This window comes from Lonchura striata, chromosome 1, assembly GCF_046129695.1.
Source record: "Lonchura striata isolate bLonStr1 chromosome 1, bLonStr1.mat, whole genome shotgun sequence".
In the NCBI taxonomy this organism is placed as follows: Eukaryota; Metazoa; Chordata; class Aves; order Passeriformes; family Estrildidae; genus Lonchura; species Lonchura striata.
Genome location: NC_134603.1, coordinates 91256479 through 91282676, shown reverse-complemented (window position 1 = coordinate 91282676; position 26198 = coordinate 91256479). Strand labels below are relative to the sequence as shown.

The 26198-nt window shown below is 38.7% G+C and overlaps 1 protein-coding gene across 17 annotated transcripts in view; it reads left to right on the top strand.

Annotated features, from left to right (window-relative positions):
• HIVEP1 (HIVEP zinc finger 1) overlaps positions 1–26198 on the top strand; it is a 137307-nt gene that overhangs the window by 88155 nt on the left and 22954 nt on the right. For all 17 annotated transcript variants that reach the window (XM_077785810.1, XM_077785794.1, XM_021536522.3 and 14 more), the window contains 4 exons: positions 2918–8865; positions 15123–15256; positions 16615–16790; positions 18800–18904. In XM_077785810.1, coding sequence (XP_077641936.1) covers positions 2918–8865; positions 15123–15256; positions 16615–16790; positions 18800–18904 — 6363 coding nt within the window. The remainder of the gene's footprint in view (positions 1–2917; positions 8866–15122; positions 15257–16614; positions 16791–18799; positions 18905–26198) is intronic.

The following is a 26198-nucleotide window of genomic DNA, read 5'->3' as shown; positions in this document are numbered from 1 at the left end:
TTTTAGATTTTCCTTTCAACTTCCCAAACAATTTTTATACTTTGGCATGTGTTGAACAGCATTTTTAAATATAAAGCAGTAAAGAGATTATGGAAAATTCGGACCTTGTTACTCAAAGTAAATGAATCTTTTTAATTGTTTTTTGATATATTACAGATACATTTTTACTTCCTTTAAGGCTATTGTAAGCCATATTGTATCTTTCAGCTGTGTTGGTTTCCAGGTCACCAGTACATTATGTAGGTGGAGTATCCTTGTTCTTTAGCACTGTGTGGTTGAAACCCAGAAACAGTAGCTTTGAATATTCCAATATATCAGGAAGCACCACATAATTTGATTGTTTGATTGCTGCAGTATGAAACAACTTAGTCTTTTTTGTGTACGTTTGCTTGGATGTTTACAATTCATGGCACTCTTACTTTTCTAGCTATGTAATTGCCCAACCCTTCCTGTAGTGCTCTGGTACAAACGCTGGCAATATGATTGCTTTGGAGGCATGATCGTGACACCACAAAAGCAACCAAATCACTTAATGTGGCCATGTTTCAGAGAGATCACCAAACCATGGCTAAAAGCACACTTTTCTGTAATTACCTTGTTATTTTTTCTTTGATTAATATAAAACTGAGTTTTGTTGTTATTGAAGAAAAAAAGTTGCAGTAAAGAATTCACCCTTAATAATATGAATGATAAGTTCTTAGTTTAAGCCACTATTTAATTGTGAAGCAATAGAAAGTGCAAAAAGTTGTGATGGAAGACTGCTTGGCTTTGAATAGGTTAAATCCAGCCTAATAGGAATAGGTTTTGGTGATACAGCTATAAATCTGAAGTTCATTTAAAGGTTAAGTGAACACTTACCACAGAAATTTCTTTCTGGATGCCCAAGAGGAACACAAAGTTACCAGAACTAGGATTTGGAGCCAGTAGTTCTGGCAAGGGATTCAAGCATTGCTTTCATGGGACTGCTGAATGTGGCAAAACAGATTCTTATTCTTCATAGGTAAGCTTTCTCTAATAGGTCTGGGAGAGCTGTGGGTGAGGTTCTGCAGAGATTCCACACTTGCAGTGAATTATGCATGCTGTGGTTTCACCCCAGTCAGCAGCCAAGGCTCCATAATTCCCATTCTAGCCACTGTAAAGAACGTTAACTCTACCCCAGCCAAAACCAGCACATTGTGTGATATGTCATCTTTAATCTTTCAGTTTGCAGGTTAGTGTGAATATCCATTTACCCTAACTGAATATATGTGTATAATTAAGTTGGAATTGAGGCAGATTTTAGGTTTTGAAATTCCAAGTATCTACCATTACCACACATCCCAGTTGGGTTGTGCTCTGTTATGGAGAAAGCATAACATCGTTGCTTTTTTTCACTACTGGTTACTTTGCATTCTGTTGTGCTAGGCAGGCTTTAGGTGTGGCCTGGATTTCCTCTACATGGAGCAGGAATTTAATTCTGGATTCATCAGCTACAATATCTCTTGTTAGATGAACACAATGCATTGGCTTTCCTCCCACCAAAGTGTGGAATCCAGCTGGTATTTCTGCAAGAGGACAGTATGTGCCAGTCCAAAGGGTTGTAGGGTTGATTAGTACTGGGAAGTCTGAGATTCTTCCACGTGGCTCCTTGTTGACTGTGAGAATTTCGTCCCTTTATGTTGTAAGGCTGTTTTTTACCTAGAAGTGCACTTAAACCTCTGTTCCTGAGTTACTCATGCAGGAAAAACTGCTTGGGGTTACTCAGTGCTGCTTCCCAAAATGTATGTGTCTGAACCTTCCCAGAGCCATCCACCCTCCAGTCATGTCAGATTCCTCCTTTGGTTTTAATATTGGCAGTCAGACAGGTAGGGGGTTTGCTATCAGCATGATGAAGGAGTTGGTAAAGTCTTCTAATTTACATCCATTTAATATTTAGCTTCCTCTTCTCTACCAGTGATGCTAGTGGAGGCAGTGGCTCTGACTATGCTAGGATAGACATAAAAAAACCCCAAACTAGCTGATAGATTATCATACATTTGAGGTAGACAAAGATATGTAACGTTGGTATCCACTAAAAAAGGCTTCTGTGTATCAACTCTGAAATTCGGTCTATTAGTGGTTTTTGTTATAGAGGGAATTGGACTGTCTACAAATCCAAGTGCTTCCTATAAAATTATTCTGCTGAATAATGCTCCAATTCATTTGCTATTCCCAACCCCCCTGAAACTCTGCATGCATATCTGCATAAAATCAGCAACAAGTGTAGCTAGTAATGAAATAATTCAAATTTAGTTTATTTTGTTTCATGATGCACAAATAGGAAGTCATTTAAGTGTGACTGATTTTATTCATCCACAGTAGTTGCTCATCTGAAATGCTATTGAAATTCAGTAATTGGAGCTCTGAAATACAGTATTTGACAGATGGTGTGGGTGGTTGTGCCATTTCCATGATAAATCTACTTACAAATATAACCACGAGGAAGTTGTGTTCATTCCTTGACTATGGGAGCATATAGATGGAAAAAGTGACAAACATGACATATGTGTCTTGGATCTTCATTTTCTTCCTATAATAATTTGAATTCTTAAACTACTGCAAGAGAGAGACTTCTTTTATTTGTCTGAAAAGAAGTTGCTAAAATATTCCTTCAGTAGCCTTCCTTTTCTTACATTTCCTTTGAAGCTTTTCCTATAGTGAATTACTTCAAGCTTCAAGCATCAGTTAGAAAGCATTGCTCATTTTAGATGAAAACAAAGTAGATCTTCTCTAAGATACGTATACTGTTATCTTAAAGTATTGGTGGCTGGAGAGACATACAGTCCTGTTGCCCCAGGGCTTACTGTTGCAACTTAGAGATGGTAAAACAGTATAAATAAAAAATATACTGCATTGTCCAATTTTAATATTCTTTTTTATTTTCTTTGTGTTTTAACAGAAATCACCGATGCTGGTACTAGAGGAATCCAAGATACAGTTAAGGGTGTAAAAAGAAAAAAGATTGTCTCTGAAAACCATCTTAAAAAAATACCAAAATCACCTTTGAGAAGCCCTGCTGAAGCCAAGGTTAAGCAAAATGTAGACCCTTCACCACTAAAAGCTCTTCCGGATGTCTCCGAACATGCCACAGGACAGGATCACCTGCCCGTGCAAAATGGAAATCAATGTACCAAACAAAATGGGGGAGCACTTAGTGGTGAGATAAGTGTTGAAACAACCAAATCTGAGACATCAATGCAGACAAAGCTTTCACTGACGCATCAGTCCTTAGATTTGTGTAAACAGGCAGCGGGGGATACTGATGCAAACCAACTGAACTCAGCAGAGAGGAAGCCTCCCTCAAACTCCTCATCAAGTAATACAAAGACTGACAGTAATGAATGTATTAATTTTGTTGATTGCAGTACGTCATCTCCATGTACGCGTACTGCATTCGATGTCTTACTAAAAGCTATGGAGCCTGAACTGAACACCTTAGCACAAGAGTGCCCCCCTTATAGGATGCAGATAGAGAAACTGAGACCAAATAAAACTGTAAGCACCTCTTCTAGTCTCACGTCCAATACAATAAGTGTCAAAAATCAGTCTTCTTTGTCACAGCAGGAGTTTGCAGCTGGACCTCCCTATTACCCATGTACGTTGAACAATGTGCATGTAGCAACAGCAGCCAAGACTGAACAAGCACAAGGCCAATCGGTTTCTCATTCACATTCACAAGACCTTATTACTAAAACCAGTCAGCAAAATCACCAGGTTGTTATGTGTCCAAGTTTAACTAGGTCGTTGGTGCAACAGCATAATCAAGAAAACCCCAAGCTCCAGCAGATCTACAGCATAGCAGTAACTTCGTCTGTCGTTCACACCTCATCTTCCACTGTAACTCAGGTTTTTTCTCAAAACCCCTTAGTAGCTAGTTCGTCTTCACCATTGTCAATTAACACATCAAGTTCAACACACTTGTCTATAGGTCCTGTGTATAATTCAGCCCAGATAGCATCAGTTGTAAACCATGGTGTAGAACAAATATGTAACCTCTTGAAAGACCAGAAGCCTAAAAAGCTAGGGAAATACGTCTGTGAGTATTGCAATCGGGCCTGTGCCAAGCCCAGTGTTCTCCAAAAGCACATCCGATCCCATACTGGAGAGCGACCATATCCCTGTGTGACGTGTGGGTTTTCATTTAAAACCAAAAGCAATCTCTACAAGCACAAAAAATCTCATGCACATGCTATCAAACTTGGACTAGTCCTGCAACCAGATTCAGGTGGTCTCTTCTTATCTCATGACTCGGACAAAGCACTTAGCATTCATTCAGATGTGGAAGAAAGTGGTGAAAGTGAAGATGAAGGCACTGCAGATGAAAGACAGGATGATCAAGAACTGGAACCTGCACAGTTAGTGAAAGTCATTTCGAGTGCAGAAACAGGGCAGAAAGGAAGCCCCATTCCATTAAGTAACCCAGACTGTATATCAGGTGACTCTTCATTGCATGATGCAGAACCTCAAGTAAGGGCATCTTTACCAAAAGTAGTAGTTCATTCTGTAAATGTTTCTCCATTGAGGGCCGATAGCCCAAAAGTGACAGAGCCAGCGCCTGAGCTTGCTGCAGCACAAAGAAAAGGAGATTCTAAAGTCACAGCTCTTCAATCAAATTTAACACAGACAGCCTCATTCAAGGAGAATGACATAAAGCAGCATCAGAAAGTAGAAGCAGGCCTGTTAGAGGAACAGCCAGGATCTACTGGAGGACCAGTGCATGCTCAACTCCAGAGACAACAGGCAACTGATGGTTCTCAAGATCAGCAAGGAAAATGTCTTTTGAGCCCTAGAAGTTTAGGTAGTACTGATTCTGGTTATTTTTCTCGTTCTGAAAGTGCCGATCAAACAATGAGCCCTCCAGCTCCTTTTGTAAGGGGATTGTTGACCTCTGAGAAAGATCCAAGTAAAAATCTGCCCTGTATGCCACGAGCAAGTGGCATGGTAACATCAGTGGTACAAACTGTTTGTGCCGAAAAAAATCTGATTCTCTCTGGCCAAATGCGACCTCCCTTGGCATCAAAAACTCTTGAGGAGCGTATCTCAAAGTTAATTTCTGATAATGAAGCTGTTGTGGATGATAAACAGTTAGATAGTGTGAAACCAAGAAGAACATCTCTTTCAAGAAGAGGAAGCATAGATTCACCAAAATCTTACATATTTAAGGATTCTTTCCAGTTTGATTTAAAGCCCATGGGAAGAAGAACTAGCTCAAGCTCTGATATACCAAAGTCTCCTTTCACACCCACTGAGAAATCCAAGCAAGTTTTTCTTCTTTCTGTACCATCCCTTGACTGCTTACCTATAACACGAAGTAATTCCATGCCTACCACCAGTTACTCAGCAGTACCTCCTAATGTCATACCTCCCTCTCATCCTCTTCGAGGAAGCCAGTCATTTGATGATAAAATTGGCTCTTTATACGATGATGTTTTTGTGTCGGGACCTGCTACTCCACTGAACCAAGGTGGACATGCTCGGACCCTGGTTAGACAGGCAGCGATAGAAGATTCTTCTACTGGTGAAAGCCAAGGTCTTGGACCAGTGCGATCTGTAGAAGAAAATTATCTGGGGTGTAATTTATCAAATGAATCCTTATTGCAAAGGAGCAAGTCGCTGGCACAGGGATCAAATTCAGAAAAAGCAAAGAAGTCCCCTCAGGTGCGAGGAACAATGTTTGAATGTGAAACCTGCAGGAATAGATATAGAAAACTGGAAAATTTTGAAAACCATAAGAAATTTTATTGTTCAGAGTTGCATGGACCTAAAACTAAAGCAGCAATCCGAGAGCCTGAGCACAAAACTGCTCCAAACAGTACACAGCCTCAAATTCTACACTACAGAGTCACAACTTCAACTGGTGTCTGGGAGCAGACACCCCAGATAAGAAAAAGAAGGAAAATGAAAAGTGTTGGTGATGATGACGACCCACAGCAAACTGATACGAGTGTACTATCGAAGAACACAGAAGGCCAAAGCAAGCCAGTAAATTCTTCCAGTCTGTCAAAACACAATGCCACAACTGTGGTAGGATCACAACAACCAAGCAAACTTCTACTTCAGAATTCCCAAATTCAGCTTGTGGCTCGCGGCACAGATCAGACTACTGAGCCAAAGATGGCTCCACTCATTGAAAAGCAGGCAGGTTCAGCTGTGCAAGAAAAGGTGGAGTTGAAAAGACAAGGGACTGGCATTTCAGTAATACAGCACACAAATTCACTGAGCAGAAATAGCTCATTCGAGAAATCAGAGTCATTTGAAAAAGTATCACCAATTTCTTCTCAAGAGCCCAACAAGGGTGCAAAGCACCGCTCTTTGAATACAGTTGTAATCCAAGAAGACAGACATTCTCATCTGAGCACCTCCCAGCGTCACCAACCCTTGTCATCAGAACCACCCAGAGGGGAAGTTCAGGGCAGCCAATTAGTTTCTAATGAGAGAAGTGCACCACATCAGCCATCAAGACTTGTTCGCCAGCATAACATCCAGGTTCCTGAAATACTGGTCACAGAAGAGCCAGACAGAGAGCAAGAAAGCCAGTGCAGTGACCCAGAAAAGACAGAAAGGTTTAACTGGCCACAACGCAGTGAAACGCTGTCAAAATTGCCAACAGAAAAGCTTCCACCAAAGAAGAAGAGAATTCGGTTGGCTGAAATGGAACATTCATCTGCTGAATCCAGCATTGACTCCACACTTTCCAGAAGCCTAAGTCGGGAGAGTAGCTTGTCTCATGCCTCCAGTTTCTCAACTTCACTTGATAAAGATGAAACTTTAAAGGCTGAGAACCCTTCCAAAGCAGAGCCTGTTAGTAAATCTTCAGAATTCCTCATGATTCCTGCTGGCTCACACGCACTGGCAGTGCCCGGACCTCATTACCGGGAAATGAGACGTGCTGCCTCAGAGCAAATCAGCTGCACGCAGCTGTCAATGGAGGTTGTGGACTACAGGAGTAAGTCTTTCGACTGCGGAAGTATGTCTCCATCAAAACCTGTCTCGCTTTTAGAGGTAGCCACTCCGAAAATGTCATCTGCAAATGGAGCTGCTGGACACGTGCCTCTGCTAGAAAGGAGGAGGGGGCCATTTGTAAGACAAATATCTTTAAATATTGCTCCTGAAAATCAACAGCCTCAAGTGAAATCGACTTCTTCTTTGCAGGCAGCTCATGCCACAGATGTGCCCCCAGTGCCACTGCACAAGCTGCAGACCTCTGGCAAACCCTCGGTGGAGTTTCCTTCAAGTACTCAGCATTCACAGACTAACTCCAGACCTCATTCAACAATTCAAAATTGTAATCCTGTTAGCCTGTCTTCACCTCAGCAGCCTCTAGATCACATGTTGAATAATCAAGGCCAGCCATCCTTGACTCATCAGCCTTCTCAGCCATCTACTAAAACATCAGCCCAAGGGGAGCAAGCAAGCACGAACTCACTTTCTTGTCATTCTGATGATAAAAAGGACTGTTTTGCTCCAAAGTATCAACTTCAAGTTAAAACATTACATATAGGTCAGCCATACTCTTCTAAATTGCTAAAAAATACTTTATCAACTCAGACTGGTCTGAGTCAAGGTGGGGTGGACCAGAATGTATCTTCCTTTGACGTGCAGACAAAACTCTCTGACATGTCTAATCCATACTCTGTGCCTCCTCTAAAGCAAATTGTTCCTAATAACTGCAGCAGTCAGATACATCAGATTCCTCCTTTTGTGGTTCCCGTCCGTATTCAGAGCAGTATGCCATCCTATGGCTTTGCAACTGTTACACCCCTGCCACACATTTTAGTGACCCAGGATCAGGGAAATCAGTCCATCTGCAAAACAAATGTTGTGATGGTGCCAATGCTGGAAGGCAAAACTCAGCTGCCAAAATCTCACAAAGATCATCAGAGGACTTTGCCAAATTCATTTGAATTTGAAAATTCTCCACTGGAAAGTGGAACCAGAAATTCACCTTTGTCAAGCTCTTCAAATATCATTCAGAAAGTGCCAGTTAGTGGACTCTTTCCTCAACCAGAAGTTGCAGCTTCAAGTAAACGAATGCTTTCCCCAGCAAACAGTTTAGATATTGCCATGGAAAAACAGCAAAAACGTGTTAAAGATGAGAGTGGAGCTGCTTGTATGACAGATGCTAGACCATTGCATTCACTGAACATTAGATCTAATGATCCTACTAGTAAGCAAAAGAAACCAGTTTTAGTAAGACAGGTTTGCACCACCGAGCCTCTTGAAAATCACCTCTTGGATCCTGATGTTACACAGCATGAAAAAAGCACCAAGGCCAGTACTTCAGACCTGCCTGACCATCAATCATCTGACACTGGGATTTCAGAAACCTTAAAAAAGTCACCAGAATCCGAAGACCTTAAGTCTTCCACATCACCGGTGTTTGTAGTTAGGAAAACTTCTGAATTGTCTCCAGTGAATAGCCAGAGTTCTCTTCTCAAGGCTGTAAGTAGCAGTCAAGAAAGGTCCCCAACTAACAGTGATGAGATCACCCACATCAGCAGCCCGGGCCAAGTAAAGCCTGTAGCAACACTGGCTGTGATGAATGCAGGAGAAATGCAGAGGTTGTCATTTCCAAGCCTCAAGACCACAACAAATTTTACCTGGTGTTACCTCATGAAGACAAAACCATTGCACCTGCTGCAAAGTGATCAAAAATTCTCTGCCTATTCTACATGGACCATTAGTCCCAACAACCCAAATCCACTTGGTTTGTCAACAAAGGTAGCTCTCTCCCTCCTCAATTCCAAACAAAAAGTTGAAAAACCACTGTACACTCTAGCAAGAACTACGCATCCTCGATCTGATGTATTGGTCTATTCAAGCAAGTGGAAGAACAGCTTGACCAAGGTACTTAAGCTGTGTTTGATGTATACTGATAATTTACAGAGGATTTGCTTTGGAAATGGTGCTTCATATTTTAGAGCATGTAATATGCCTGATACATACCATATATGTGCTTATTTATTCTAATTATGCTGGATCAAACTGCTAAAAAGTAATTCAATTAGGAAATCTGTTCATAAGGATTTATCTTTTTTTAATGGGAATTAGGTCCTGAGCTTAAATCTGTGTACTGAGTGCTCATTGTGGCAGGAATGTGTTTGGCTATTTCTTTTGTCAGGCAAAGGGTAGAACAAAATAAGTCTGATATAAATATTTTTAGGCATTTCTAATTTAAATTAATTTAAGGTAATAATTACATATTTTGCCTTAAAAGTCACCTAAGGAAAGAGCAATAAGGCTATTTTCTGCTCCCAAACAGTACTCAGCTGGAGCAGGTGTCCATGGATACACCAGTTTTCACCGTCAATGATCATCTAATTGTGAGAGGAACGATATAACATTTCCCTTTCTCCCACCTTGGTTAATCAGTGGTGTGAAATAGTGACAAAAATAGCAAGGATTAAACAAAATTGCCACTGCTGTAAAACCACTGATAACTTCTTGGATTGATATAGCTCCAAAGATGACATTAAATCTTGTGCTGAGGAATGTAATCCAGGCAAAGGTTGTGACTCACATAAAAAAACCCCACATCATTCCAGAGTCCAAAGTGGCAGAGCAAAATAATCTCTTTTTATATCCTTAGCTGTTTTGGGGCTGCACAGATGTGATCAAGATTTTACTTGCTGGATAGTTTTGTTACAGACAGGACCAAAGCTGTTTGGTTTAGACTAGATTTGGTGCTCCTTAGTGATTTAACCACTGCTGTGCGCAGGTGAAGGTGGCTCTTAGCCCTGCATTATGGCAGCAGGTGTCTGTGTTTCTGTAAGGAACCCAGTAGTGGATTTTATTGTCCCATCTGCTGAAGTTGCGAAGCTCTCCGAAGCCTACAGCGTGATTTCATGCTTTTCCTTGCTCTGCACTGCAGATGCAGTGTCTTTGGTGCCATACACATTGGAGCTGGCAAAAGCAGGGCATCAGAGAAGCCACAGACCTTCCTTTCTCCATGATCCTTCAGGGCATGGAAATGGTTTGGCAGAGGGGTAGAAATAACTGCAATTTGTCCTTCTACCATCAGCAGAACATCCCAGACATTGGGATTCAGGGTCCATAGGCCAGCAGTCACTCTACAGGAGACATTCTACAGCCTGGGGAAAAGACCCCTGTTTGTGTGGGTCTTGAGGGACAGAAACTGCTGCTGTCAGAGGTCACCCTGGAATGTTTCTGTGTCTGCTAAATGTTTTGCTAAGGTACAATATTGTCAGTGGGGAGAAAAGCAATAGGAAGAGAAACTGTGTGATCGGTGAAATAGTTTCAGAATTACAGGAAGATATGCTGAAACCTTTAAGGCCAAAAGGGCAGTGGAGTTAAATGTGGTCCTTCTGAAATCAGTGGGAGACTTGCTAGAATTTATATTGGAGTTCAAAACTTTATCCACTATGTTCCCCGTAGAAAATGCATACAGGCTGCTGATTTTATTTCAGTGTTGTAGTTGAATTGAATTGTTGGTTCCATGTTGGTATGCTGCCTTGGTTTAAATTCTTACTGCCTTTTTTTCTTCAGTCTGCTTCCTCATGCACTTCTGAGATGTTGCACTTAAATAGTGCTAAATTAAAAAAAAAAAAGTAAACAAATGTTTAACTTTTTTTCATTGTATATAGTTGAGCGAGTCCTTCTAAGGCAAGTCTGACATCCTTGTGTCATTGAGTCATGTTTGTTTTATTTTTGAAGAACAGTCTATCAGAAGAAATTCTGTAATAGCAAAGCAATTGTATGACTCTTGAAAAACAGATTTTCTATACAAACAAATTCTGTTTAGAATACAAATAATAGATAATAAAATATTTTGACAGCACCATTTTAAAATACTCCAGGAGTGATTAAATGCTGTAATAGGCAGCTGTCAGGTACATTTACAGTGCTTCTGCCACAAAAGAAACACAGTTACTAATCTTTCTTCAGTCTTTCTTGCTGACATTCTGAATGAAGCACCTGAACATGATGGAAGTGAAGAGTTTTTAAGCTCTGCTTTGCTCAGAGCCGTTACTAAGGAAAAAACTGCAGCAAATAGCACCAATTAAAGTTTAATTGGCACCTCAGATCATATGAACAAGGTGTACCATGGCAGAAGATAAAAATTTCAAAGACCTGATAGGTTTTTCTATCTAATACTTCCAGAGTTTGTCTGTTTTCCCTTCTAATGATTAAGGTAGCAGGATTTCAGCTGTTTTCCAGAATGATGTTGCTGCTGCTGCTATTACAATGTACCTCTGTGTTACCAGTCTCCAGTTAGACCTGGTAATGGAACAGCTGATGCCAACTCGGAATCTTCCTCACAGAAGCCACATTTAAAAAAAGCAACTGAAATTCCTCAGCTCAGGTCCAGTGATTCCACTGGGGTTTTTTTTTTTTTTTTTTTTTTTTTGTTTGTTTGTTTGGTTTTTTTTTTTTTTTTTTTGGGGGGGGTTCTGAGGATGGAAAACATTGGAGATCATTTTGGAAATTAATATTCCATTTTAAAAAAACAACAAACAGAAAACCAAAAAACCGAGCATAAACAAAGCCAAAAAAGAAAATAGCAATTAATTCTTAAAAAAAAAAAAAAAAAAGGATTGATTTCTTACTTAGAAGCTTGGCGGGGTCCTGAGTTCCTTGAGGAACCATGGTTTGGATTGCAGGTGTTGGGATTTTTGTTTGCTCAAGTGGTTTGCACATTTTAACCCTGATCTGACAGAGAACTTTAAGTGCTACCATAATCCAATTTACGAATAATAATAAAAATGCAGTACTGTTATGTCTCACCTCCTCTTCTCACGGCCGCAGCCTTTTCTAGACTCATTTGGCATATTCTGCTTGTGAAGCTATAACTGCTGATCTTCTCATAGAGATAAAGCAACTTGCTGAACTGTCCTGGGTTTGCCCCCAGAACTAAACCATGTTTACAGATACCTCGTGCTGCTGCATAACTGCTACTAATCACTGTCACAAAATAAAGCAGTTCTTTCCACAATAGGTACCATGGGAAAGGAAGATACACGTGAACAAAATGCAAACAAAAAGGAACCCAGGGACTTTGTTTGCTCTTCACAATTCACTGCTCAGAGGCAATAGGTGAAGTTGCCACGTTCCAGTGATTCAGAAAACAAACCACAAAATGTTATTGTGAAAGAAGCTCCTGGAATGAGTGCAGCATGTTAAAATGTAACAGGAAGTTTCACCTGCATGGAAAAGCCTTATTTTATCTCCCTCCTCTTTTATTTTATTGCTCCATTTATTAATACTTTTCACCAGTTTTTCTCACTTGAATTCACTGGTGTTATATCTTTCTCAAGCCTCAACATTGATCTTGGTTCTTCTTGCTAAAGTGGATCGGCAGTGTGTGCACTATTCCAGGGTGATATTTTTGAGCAAGGATAGGCTGAAGAATGGAAAGTTTCTCCTAACTGTGGAAAGCTTTCCTTTCTTGGATGATATGGCACAACAGTCCAACTCACCACTGGAAAGTAGTTAAATGCAGAAGATTTTTACATGTAAACTAGTAAAAGGTTAAAGATATTAGAAACATTTTCCTCAAGTGACTGTGTGCCAGTGGGAAAAATGTTTAATGAATATTCTAATCTGAAATTTATAACTTTGATGATTCAGGTTGCGAGCATATTTTTTTTTCCAAAGGATGTTGTAAAGTACCAGAAGTATCTGTTGAACTCTGGTCTCTGGGCAGCCCTAAGAGCAATTTTTTTTTCAGTTTTATACCAGTAATTGAGGACAGTGGAGTTAAATTGGAGCAAAATGAGTAAAGTAGAACTTAATCATGGCCCTTTTCTCTATGGGAGTAGAGAGACAAGTTTCTCTGTTAAAAACAGAAGACAGAAGTAATCATAGAGAGAAACATTTTATAGCATTGCTGTTTTTCTGCCCTTTCCACCAGTTCATGTGGGGCTTGTGGGGATTTCAGGTGAGGTAAATTAAAGGATTTCCACACAAGAAACCTGTGCTTCTTAGAGACTGCTTGCTCTTTGAAATGCACAGAGGGGCCAAGTAATTTTCATCATCAGTTTGAATTTTTTTAGAATAAGCTAAACAGACTGGTTTTTTTCATTGTCAGTGAGCATTTCTGTAGATTTTTGTGACATAAACTCAATGTTTCTGTTACTCTAATATATCAGCATTTTACATGTCCAAGACACTGAAACAATTTCCTAAAGCAGCAAGTAATCAATAAAGTAAATTACAGCAGGGGAGGTAAATAATTTTAACACACAAGTCTTATATCTGTACATAAATGTGTGTTGAAAAAAAAAAAGATTGGTTAATGGGAGCATCAGAGGTACTTGGTTTCATGATAGTTTTTGCATTCTGAGTATTTTGTAAATATACAACTTATTGTAACAGTTTCATCATCATTTGGATAACAACCTGGGTCTAAGACTTCTGTAATCTTTCTTTTTCCTTTGTCTTTTCACTACTTAAAATTAAATCTGAAAAAAAATAATTGATATATAGTATTGAAAGATCAGGCACTTAAAGATTGCATTATGTCAGCTACTGAGAATATTTATGCGTTTAGTTTATTATGTGTATTCTGTATTTTCCAAAGCTCTCTTCCTGATAAGCTACAAATCTCACCTTGTTACTCTTTGTTTGCAGTGGGAACAAAAGCAGTTTGTGTGCCAAGTAGTGTATAGGAACTGCAGAACGGCTGAGTTGTGATTATCAGAGCAGGTTCATTTCTGATATTTCTCATCCAGAGCATCATCTCTTTCACCTTGTATGAGTGCTGTTAAAACATGCAGGGTGAAATTTCTTTCTTCCTACGCACAGGCAGAGTTGTCATGTGTGCTTTGGTAGAAGTGCTCAGACATTTGAAAATGCAGCCTGAATCAATCCAGAGGGCTGTGTGAGGGCGTACAGATTGGGGTAGTGCTTGTGCATGTGCAGCTTCCCAGAGCTTTCAATTGAATAGGAAGATGCTTTTCCTCTAATCTGTGTTAATTCCTTATCCTGTGGGAATTAGAAGTGAAGGCAGTGTCTGAGACTGTATGAAGGACAATGGGCAAGAACCAGGTGCCAGAATGATGTCATCCTTCAATGTATGTAACAACCAGCATAACTGATCAGTCATTTTAAGCCAGCCAGTGAAGTCATTCCTCTTGCCAAGAATTCACAAGCTTACAGCATTAAATTTTATAATGAGCAAAAAACATAAGGCCAGACTTTTTTTTTCCTCTCATCATTTTATTCACTTCTCAATATGAGCAAATGAGGTAAATGTGCCAGCTACGTGGGTAGAACAGTTTATAAATATAGCAGTAATAATTGCTGGCTAATTGGATCAATCCTTCATTGTTGCCCATTTTATAAATATCCTAGGGTTTGAAGAAGAAGATTTTAATTGGCAAATGTTGAGGGAACTCATCCTCCTTAAAACAAACAAAAAAAAAGTTCTTTGACTAATAATCAGGGAAAGTGAAGAAATATAATCTTGTTCTGCTAGACAACTTTATGCTTTTTCTTGTAATTTGGTCTGGCAGTAGGAAATTAAGTGTGGAGTTTTGCTTTGGAAGGGTTCTGGAACCGCTGTTAATAACCTCACCAAATTTGAATACTCAGTTTCCAGAGCAAAAGAGCTGTAGTTCTCGAAAAATATTAGCACTCAGAATTGTTACCTGTTAATAACCTCCCTAGGTTCAGCCCTCCTTCCCACCCTTCTCTCTGCTGTGCCATGTGAAGGCAGCTCCTGCTGGCCATGAGGAGCTGCTGTGTCCTGGGTCAGCAGACAGTTTGGTCCACGTGCTGGTGTTCAGGAAGCACTTTGGTTTGATTGTACACGTATTTCTCTGAAGGGTATTTGTGAGCTAGAAAGCATCACCTTCATCTTCCCAGAGCAAGGAAAAGGAATGTTCTACTTCAGACTCAAAGGATTCCTGGTTTCCTACAGGGCCATAATCTCTATATAGATTTAGCAGTCTACAAACAGGCAATGCATAGTAGAGAAGAAGTTTAGCAAAAGATATTTTTTTGTTTTGTGTAGCCTAACAGTTTTAAAAACCATTTATTAGAATTATGTCTTTTATGATATTTTTATTCACCATAACTTGAATGTATGAATAGCATATGAAAGACACTAATTTTAATGATAAGCATATCTCATTTTCTTTCAGAGAGCATTACATAGGAAAAAATTGACTCCAACTGAATTCAGCAATAAGGAAAACTCTGAATCAAGCACTGAGCATGATAAAGAAAACTCATTTATCAAAACTGTACCAAGAAGAGTTAAAATATTTGATGGAGGGCAAGTATTGTACTTTGTATACTAGATATCATTGGGAAGATATTTTTTTCTTGGGTTCTAGACTTTGCAGAGATGTTGCTTCCTTATTGATTTATTTTAAACAACAGTTCCCATACTGTGGTCTGTGGATGTTGGTTTATGTCTCCAAGAAAAATGGTAAGTCATCAGTAGCATGGAGCCATGAGAGTTATGAGAGGGGGTAATAAAATAAAGAACATTAGGCTGTGCAATTCATTTTTTTTTTCCAGGGAATGAGCATTAATCAGTGCTAAAGGCAGCTAGATACAGCCAGAGATGTAAATTCTCTTCCTATGTTTCTCTTACATGATAAATAATACCTATTCTGCAGCAAGGTTGTATAACTGTAGCTGGAGAGGAAATAGTCCAGGGGCTGAGCAGCAGCCTGCAGTGCTGTCTCAGGCAGCTTGCTGTGGCATACATAGGCTGGAAAGCTCTGATTTAAAAAGTGCCATGGAAATATTTACTGAGAATCCTCCTCCCTGCACCATAATACTTTAAATCTGTTGCCTGATGTAAATAACAGTTGCTTTAGCCACAGTATTGCACTATGTACAACATCCTATAAAACAGATTTTTAAATAGAAAAGTGTCAGTGATGCCTGTAAAATTTTGTAGCACAAATAGTGCATATTTGATTAATCTCAATGGTCAGCTGTAGGGCTTTAGTTACTGGTTCCCAGTTTGAATCTAGTCTAGGCCACCAGTTAAATCATTACTGCTGCCCAGGTAAAATATTGTTGTGTCTCTGCTCAGATCCGGACATTGCAAGGACCAGGTCACAAAAGCTTAACACAACATTTAGCATCCTTGAGTGGAAATATGAAAGGCATAATTGAATACAAACTACTGTTTCCATGTAGAGACAGTCCCCATAGCCTGAGTCCAGAGGACATTGATAGGGAATTTTAAAAACTTTCTCATCATTGTAACTAATGTTACTCCTTTTCTGCATCAGGCAGAGCCTCAAAGATGCTCTTTTAAAACTCCCTCAAACCTCCAGGTGCTCAAACCTGCTTCCAAGAACTGACATGTTTAAAAGACACGTTCCTGTGTTGCTAAGAGAAAATTTGAATCTTTAAATGTTTAGTATCAACAGTACCTTTATTTAAAAAGATTAGCTGCTATTCCTAAACAGGTCTATGACTAACTAGTGATAAGTATAGATATGAATTTAGAAAATACATGCAGGAGTGAGCAGAAAAAGAGCATGATTGGTTTTGTCAGTTATTTATATTCATTTAATGTATTATTTTAAAAATTCTGGTAGATGAAGGTTTCTGGGCAGACTCATTTTCCCATTACAACTGATTGCCTTACTCTTATGGTACTGTTACTAGGTACAAGTCAAACGAAGACTATGTGTATGTGAGAGGGAGAGGGAGAGGGAAGTATATCTGTGAGGAATGTGGGATACGTTGCAAGAAGCCCAGCATGCTGAAGAAGCACATCCGCACACACACCGATGTTCGTCCCTACCACTGCAATTACTGCAACTTTTCCTTCAAAACTAAAGGCAAGGCTACTTTACTGGTTATGTTTTTCCCTCTTTTTCTTTCTACTTTAAAGTAAAATTATTTTCTTCTCTCAGTTGGCTGTTCATGAGCTAAAGAGCTTCCTTCTCTGTAGCATTTTATTATCTAATGGTTCGAATATTCATAATTTATTTCCTGCTTGTCCTTTGTCTTCTATATATTTTTTCATAAGTTCACATCTTCATATGATGAACTGTCTGGCATGCCACAGTGGGTGAGAAATCGGAGTAGAAGAGGGAAATCATAGGAGTATGATGAAAGTTAGATGAAGACAAGTGAGATGGTTAGCTATTCATCCTAGATAGAGATGGGACACAGAAATTTAAATCCCTTACACTGTCTTTCTGAGGTAGGAGACGGACATATATTGTACTTGTATTGGCAGTCAACCAATTGCTCTAGGAAAGAAATTTGCCTCTAATAAATTACTATATTAATTTTTTTTTTTTTTTTTTTTTACTCTTGAAGGACAAAGGTTTACTTTCCACTTGACCTTCTAAGACCCTGAGCTGGATGTCTACTTTTTAAAGCCTTTTTATAACTTTAGATATTTAAGTGTATCCTAGTTTATGCAGGCAATATATGAAACAGTGGTACATCCAGGACTCAAGTGAAACAGACAGGAGAAGTTCACAGCCAAAATAATTTCAGAAAAAAAAAAGTAGTAAAATTTTTCTTGGCTTTGAATATCATTTAGCAGCAATTCCCCCCCAAGCTGTAATCTCAGGAACATTTGTGTTTTTAATGGGTTTGAGACTATGCAGCGGTTGGGTGGAAAACTTCCAAGAAATAACACAGTGCTGCACAAAGTGGGATGAATAGGCTTCAGGTGTGTCAAAACTCATCACTGCATCCTGACAGGCTGGGTCATCATATTGCCTTTATGATGAAATGCTGGAGTGCAAACCCAGTACATTCTCATTATAGTTTTGCAGAGGAGGGGTGCTGGCCAAGTTCAAGTAATTAAGTTCTGCCCGTGTGAAGATCACCCTGGTTTCAGTTGTAGCAGATACTTGTATTTACATCCTCTTCTGCATTTGCTGTGCCTGCCTCGTGCCATTGCTGCTGGCAGTCAGGTCACACAGTTGGGTGTTTGATGTTTGGTAAGCCACTCTTTATGACAGCACAGTGTAGCCAGAAGTTTCATGAAGTGTGCAAAAACTGGAAAATTTGCTATTTTGTGAGTCAATATATTCGCAACTAGTATTTTAACATTTGGGATGAGTTACCACCTTCATTTCAAAGCAGAAATAAAGTACTCCACAGCCATAGAAGAGTCAGCATTATAGTTTAATTTTTCCTACTTAAATACTTCAAAGAAACATTTTTTTGTGAAGTTTGAGGTGGGCAGTTACTTCTAGTAACATGCATTTCATAAATATAATAATTTACAGATCTGAGTCACTCTTCTTTATTGATATTTGCCGTATTTTCTTTTTAAAGGAGAGGAAGAGAGCAGCCTGTGGGGCCTCTTAGCTACACATTCACTTTTGAGATTCAGATCAAGTATGTTCATGCTCTGATTTTGAAAAAAAATTAACATGTTTGCTTAAGTTGGCATTGAAAATGGTTACACTAAAAATAGAATTCATCAAATACTGGAAGAGCTGCAAGATACAAACTTCAGTTTCACATGATGGTTTTCTGCCAACATGACTTTGAATCACCCCTTTTTATACTTTGTCATAAACAAAGGGGGGGGATCTCTTACACCAGTACAAAATACATAATAATTTAGAATTTCCATCCTCTTCTATTTTATCTCAATAAAAGACTTCCTGAAATGTACACACAAGTTGGTAGCATTCAGGATGGTGAATCTGCTGCAGCCCTTGACAGCTTGCATTGAGGGACAAGGTTCTAGCAAGTGTGAAATCAAATTATAAGGTTGTTATAAATGTACCTGAAGAAGAGATGGACACATTGAGCATATAGTTGTAGTCACTTGTGTACTCACAGAGCAGATAATTTTGGCTTTTTTTTTCTTAAGGAAATTTAACAAAGCATATGAAGTCAAAGGCACATAGCAAGAAGTGCATGGATTTGGGAGTCTCAGTAGGCTTAATAGATGACCAGGATGGAGAAGAAGAATTTGGTAAGAAATTAAAGTCTTCTTTGTTTACTGAATTTTTGTGTCTATTTTGTTATCTCAGCTTCTTACCCTTTCTTTTCCAAAGCTTTTTAATTCCTGTACAGGGAAAAGATACAGAGATAAAAATCTTAAGAACTAGCCAAGGGAGCCAGAAACACTGGAAAAACTTTCACTGAAGGAAATGACAAGCATATGCTAAGGATAAATTGCTGCTGAATTTTTCACAAAGTGTTACGCAGTTTAACTTTATCACTTTCACAGATAAATATGACAAGATTGAAAATACCAGAAAAACAGCTGTTTGCCTGGAAAAAATGCAGTCAAGTGTAGTGCTTCTTTGAAAATAGTTGTGCATTAAATGGTCCAAGTTTTGGGATGCATATTTCATAGAAATTAAATTACTAATACACCACACAAATCACAAATATGTTGCCGAGTGCTTTGCAAGGAGGTTAATCATCTTCCAGAATAGAATTCTGTCCTCCTTCACAAATAATTGGGATAAATCTGCAGATAGAGCACATACAGAAATGAAAAACATTATTCATCTTCACCTGTTCTACTTCATTAGTGTTGAGAATGTTTTCAGAATGAATATATTTGCTAAAAAACTGGAATTCTGCACTTCCCACATCCCAAGAAGATTCTGTTGAAGAGGAGATGAGATCAAGGACAGTCAAGGAGAGCCAAACCAGGTTCATGAGTGACTTGTTTGGCATGATAAAAAAGGTGTGCCTGTACCAGAGCCAGTGAGATGAAGAACAGGATTGTGCATTAGGACTATTTGGGATCTCGGCATGTCTCAGTGCAGTGATGGCATTTTTCCCTGCCTCACATTCCTCTGTGGGGAGATGAGTTGTCTTGCCTTGCCTTGGTGTATTTTTCTCCCTCCAGCAGAATAGTTTATTAGATTGTGGATGAGGTTTGGAGAAAATAAAGCAATAGGGGTCTTTATTTAAGCTGTAAGGGAAAAGAAAGATGAATGCACTTGCTTCCATATGACAACCACTGGCAGAATAAGCAAATAATCTTGAATCTAATTCTAAATAATGCTGGGAATATGACTCAGCTGCTGTGATTCAGTAGTGCACTAGGTAGAAAGAAACTTGAGTTTTTCCCATTTTTGGCCCTCTTCAATATACTCTTTTTTCATAAGCAAAAGATACGTCTCCCTTCACAATTTGAGGAACCAGATAAATAACAGAGAAGATAAGCAGCAGGACAAATTACTGTATTTTTCTTACAGAGGAACAATTTTTTAAAATATTTTCAGTCCTCACATGACAGAAAAATTGTCACTGTTTAAGCAATGTTCTGTAGCATTTGACATTTTTATGAGTTTTGTAAACTACAGGTGAACAGGTATTTCCATTTACTAGGGACTGAAAACATTTTATTGATTGATAAATTGATATTCCAAATTGCATTCATTAAAAGATGCATTTGTGATTACAATGCAATGGGAAATGTTTCAAATGTTAACTGAATGTTCAGTAACACAGGATTGAAGGAAGCCACTTCAAACATTTGTTGAAAGAATGCTTTTCTTTGACCTCAAGACTATTTGATTGAGAAAGAGAGAGGCTTTCTCTTTTTACATATCATGTGCAGGCATGTTTGACCATAGTATAAGTATATATGCCCATATAAAATATGTTCTTTGCTCAGCACGGTAATTATTAATAAATTAAATACTCTATTTTGGAAAAAAAAGCACAGGCATTCTACAGGATTTGCTACATCATCTTTGAAATTCTTCATTGAATTTAATTTTATGGCTACAATGCCTATTTTGTATTTCCCTAAAATAGAGGATGTAACACTTCTTTCTTTACCCGGAGCCCCAAACCAAGAAGAACAACTTGGTGATAAAACCCTGACTTTTCCAAAGGATCTGGCTCAGATACTCCTAGCAAAACCAGCAGTGCAGCACAAAGTTCAGCACTAGAAACCTATCCAAGAATCAGTGTAATTAAACCCCTGATAAAGGTGCATTTGCAACCAAGCCAGTCCAGCCTCTACAGTTGCTGCAGAGCACAGGGCCTTTACAATTATCTATGGAAATTCAGCAAGCAACCCTAGACTTCAAAAATGTGATTTCATCCATCTGTTCATTGGGCCAACCATGAAGATTTTTCTCATGATAATTCAGACTTTTTCTTGTTGGCCTATTTTTAAGGCAGAATGAGGAGGGGAAAAAAAGTGTGATGTGTTTACATACGTGTTTTTTGTTGTGTGGCTCAGTTGCCCTCTCTGAAATCCTGAACATGCTAATTTTAGGCAGCATTTGAATTGGCTTCAGCCACCTCTTTGGCTGCCCTTTCCCCAGGGCAGAGCAGCAGAGCTCACACTGGGGCCAGCACCCGTCATGCCAGCTCTGGGCTCCAGGGACAGCCCTGGCAGCAGCACGTCACCCACAAAGGACAGTGTGATGGGCTGTGGGTACTGAGCTGCACTTGTGGTGTTACATCTTTGGCACTTCCACCCCTCCTCCCTCTGGCATGCATTGCTAGCGCAGTTGTGCCACGTATCCTTCAGATGTTTTAAAAACCAACATCTTCAAATGCCTAAATTTTTGGGGTTTGGTTGTTAAAAATGTTCTGTCTTTTAGAGAGTGGTATGTCTACTCCCATCGCTTTCCTCAGCTGGAAGGCAACGTGAGAAGCATTAGAGGAAGGTGCAGAAAATCTGATAAGAAATAATTATGACCTCAGAAAAAAAACTTCTTCCTGAAGACTGTGTGAAATTGGCCTGTTTCCTGACCTGTAGAATGTCTGTCTGTCTCTTTGTCTGTCTCCACCTAATTAATTATCTGAACATTTGGAATACTGATTATTCTTTAGGTAATAGAAATGTCTGCACCTTTGCTTAAAATAACTAAGCTGTATGTTTTCCACTAGAATTCACTTTGAATTAGAGAATTTACCCAGAAATGTAAGAAAGCCACCAAAGGAATTTGCTGGTTCCAGTCCTTTGCAGCTTTTTTCTTTTAAAGTCTGGGTAATCACAGTTATTTGAATATACAACACTTTAGATTCATATGAGAAGCCAGTTGTGACTGACAGCAGTACAGATTAAATGGATGCAAACTGAACCAGGAGTGCAAACTCATGCACAAGCCTGAGCACAGGCAGACACACACACCGAGTCTGTTTTTTTAGTAATCTGAGAAGCTGAAATTTTGTTGTGCTGTGGTGTCTTGGGGAGAAAAGAAAGATGCTCTCTAGCTGTCTGAGACTGTATGTGATCAGAGCTTTTAACATAACATTCTTTGTATTTGGACTTGTCATCATTTGGGTATTAGTAAATACTTTCTGGCCTGGGTTTTTGTATTCAAAACTATTCCCTCATCCATTTATCTTTCATCTTCTGCTCTGTGGAATGTTCTTGTCACCAAAATACAGGGTTACAATGTAAGGAATGTTAATATCTGAATTAAATTGTCAGAGGAGGTGAACTGTTTAGTGTGACAGACTGCAACTGGGGATATCCTCTTTGGCCCTGCTCACACAACATTTTGCTATCTAGTCTTAAAAACAACAATAATATGTGTTCAAATTACAACAGTTAAAAACTTTGAACTTGTAATAAGCTAATGTATGAATGGTATGGTATGTCTGAGTAAACTTGCACAAGAGAATTTCTTTATAATGGAATCAGTAGATAGGCAGAACATTTAAGGGGTTTTTGTGCAAAAATTCTATCCCAAAATATTCATTACTTTACCAGTAAGCAGACCTAATTGTAAGTTTCAGATACGTATTTATAGATACCTACACACACACACATTAAGAAAATACTTTCATTTTCTGCAGTGTTATTACCACAGTTCTAAATTAATTAGCTATATATTACTTACAGTAGATTTTAAGTGAGTTTCAATGGCTCTTCATTAGCTTAATCATGACTCAGTCTATTGTCACTGAATCTGCATTTAAGAAGTGAAAATAAATGAAAATCCTTGCAATAATGTCCTTTTACAAAGAGAATGGAAGGCTGATTCTGTGTAGTTTGCAATAATTAATTTTTTTTGTTAATATTAGTGTCTGTTCTTCAACTAGATGTACATTAGGCATCTAGTACATGCTGAAGCCCTATACCTACAGCTTGACATTAGACTATGTAGTGCTAGGTTTGATTTACAATACACGAATTACTTAAGAAGGTTTAGGTGTCAATAATCTCTTTAAGCAGAAGTTGCTCTTACTTTTTGGTGTAGTTACACTTCATTACCTTCTGTCATCTTAGGAATGAAAGTCACAAGCCCACAGATTTTCTTCTTCCCATTTCTGAGGAGCCCTGGTAATCACCACTCTGAATTTAACCCAGTAGATGTCACTGTGAGTCCTGCTAGAGGGTGATGAGCAGTGGACAGTAGCTGAAGCAAGACTGAAATCAGATAATTGAGGCCTATGAAGGCTTAGAATGACAGGACAGCAGGGTTGGGTACAGATGCTGGCATTGTTTAATGGTATCTTGTTTACTGCTCTTTAAATTTGTGAGAATGGTTGTGGAAGGATCTATTGCAAGTCTAATACAACAGGTGGAAGGCAAGCCTAAGTTGTAATTGTTTAGAAGAATTGAGTGAATTGATGGCATGCAGATTTATGCATGCCACTTTCTGATTTATGATCATATAATGACATGCTGAAAAATACTTCTGCCTTTCTTGCCATGGTCTACATTTTTTCTTGAGTTTGATGAAGAATATATAGACTGTAGAATGGATGCACTATATTTAAATGTTTTTGTGTAAATGCCAACCTATAACTGAAGATACTTCCAGATCTTGAGACAGTAAAAACTGCTTTGTGTTACTCAGGTGCTAAACGCCAATAAACTTAATAAATTTAGATTTAGATGCTAATAGATAGTGAATAGCTATTTAGTAAACTATGTCTTTAATCTGCATAAGGAGAGCTAATGGCAGTCATATAGTTATCTACATAAATGCACATTACCTTAAGAATCTGTAAAACTGAGCAGTCCAGACTTGTGTTTTCAAACTATTCTTGTCTTCCTGCCACTGAAAGAATGAAAATTAACATTTTGCTCTTTATGTGACAACCTACTTGAAGATGATTAAGTTATAAATATGACTAAGTTATAAGCTTTTGAACTTCATCACTGGATTTGGTGCAGAAATTACTGAATCTGTAGCAGGTCCTCAGTAAGTCAGGTCATGTGGCAATGATACTGCAATTAAAATTAAAAGCTGTAAGTTGAGGTTCTAAAGAACCTTTATTTTAGTATTTTGCAGTATGATGATAATTAGATGGCTGGTGTTAAAACCATGTACAGTAAAGATTCCCATAAGAAAAACTTCTAATAAAATAAAAAACTTCAAAGTACATAAGGAGACATATTTCAATTAACTAATTCATAGCATCCCAGCTGGAAATAGCAGTATGTGGACTTAGCAGCCCCAGGCACTTCAGAAATGGACATGTTAGGATGCTGATAATTCCAGCTAATGCTATTGTGCTAAAGAACTTGGAGTTCTTTCTTTTCTGCTCTGGGGTAAAATGTCACTGTAACAGAGCCTTGTCCAACAAGCTCACCACCAACATAAACACAGTACAGAGCTGACCAGCTGAGGACTGACAGCAAAACAAATGAAGGACTAAGGTATTTTTGCCTATGATTTGTAGACACTTCAATATGTAGAAAAAAAAATCAGTTTTCTTAAAAATAATTGTAGCTGGCATGTAAACAAAACCCCCAATCAAAAGTTTTGTCCATGGCTCTATTAAGCCTTTACTTCCAGCTGTTCCTAATTTCTGCAGAGTTCAGGTCTGTAAAATTCACTTACTCCTGTGAAGTCCAGGAAGAAGAAAGAGGCTTTCTAAGAATTTAAAAGAAAATATTGCAGCAGTTGACAGAAGATGAAAGGCATCACCTACTCTTCCAAAAAGACTCTTTGTAAAAAATTGAGGCTGTCTTGAACAGTTTATCTGTTAAAATGGTGAGAGTTGAGTTACAAATTCGAAAGAGAATTAGCTTTCATAAGCCTTCACTTAATAGTGTAAGACTTTTTCCCTGCTTTCTTTTTTAAACAGAGAAACTGAACTTTCATGCCAAAAGCCATTTCTCCATATGTTAGGAGCCTTTAAATTTATGACACATACTTCATTTGAAAATACTGTACACCATTTTACAACCTCATACAAAGTTAAACACAGAAGTAATCTTGTTCCCTCTGGAAATTGAGTCAGTTCTAGTTATATATATATATATATATATATATATATATATATATATAAATCAGCTACATAAGCATATGGTTATAATTGTGAATAGTTCAAGATAGGAAGCAAAGAATTAATTTTTCCCCAATTAAAACTGCCAGGGAACTTCAGTAGGCAGTGTACAATTATCAGAATGGGACTTACTACTTAGTTAAAAAGACACTGCTTGGAAGAGAATCTTCCACCACAAGGAGTGGTCACAGCCTCAGCCCAATGCCTCCTTCAGAGGAGACCCATAATCCTGGCTGGGTCTTCTACTATGGCTTAAAACACCAGCATGAGGTCCTTTGTAACTTCACAGTGATGATCACTGATTGGAAAAGCTTAGGCACCTCTTGTTTCAGCAAACCTGCATGCAGGTATAAAAGCCAGAGCAAAGCATTCCTTTGTGCATTGCCAGAACAAGCAAGTCAGGAATCTTATTTTTTACTCATCTGGTGTTGCAAAGCAGTGTGGGAGTAAGGGAACCACATTCATAGCTGTCACCTCGCCTACACTGTAGGCTCTGGCTCCAGGTAAAACCACACTCAAATAGAAGCTGGCAAATGCACAAAGGGTGGAGGTAAACAGGGAAACAACAGAGGGAAGTGATAACCCATGGAGTCCTGCATGTATGAATCTGTGTTCCACACAGTTTCCCTTTCTCTTTTCATAGCTTTGTTGTAGAAAGCCAGGATGCAGAAAATTCCTACATAATCAGCATTTGCTGGTAAATCCAGTAGTATTTTTAAATGTTGATTTGAAAGAAGATGATTTCTTCTAAATCATTATTTGCACATATGTTTGCCTTGCTTTGCAAATGCAACAAGTCAGTCTAATCACTTCAGGTGGTTCCTCCTGCCAGTAGACACAGTCATTCATGATTGACATCAGCTTTCATAGAAAATGTTATTCATGTGGAGAGAGGGAGAAAGACGAGAATCAGTAGGATTTCATAGAGAATATTTATGTGACATTAGTAAAGAGAGTGAATTTAAGAGGGAGTCCAGAGTGAATTCCAAGACTTTGCAATGTGCCCTGCATTGTTTTAAAGAGCTACAGGAAAGCTG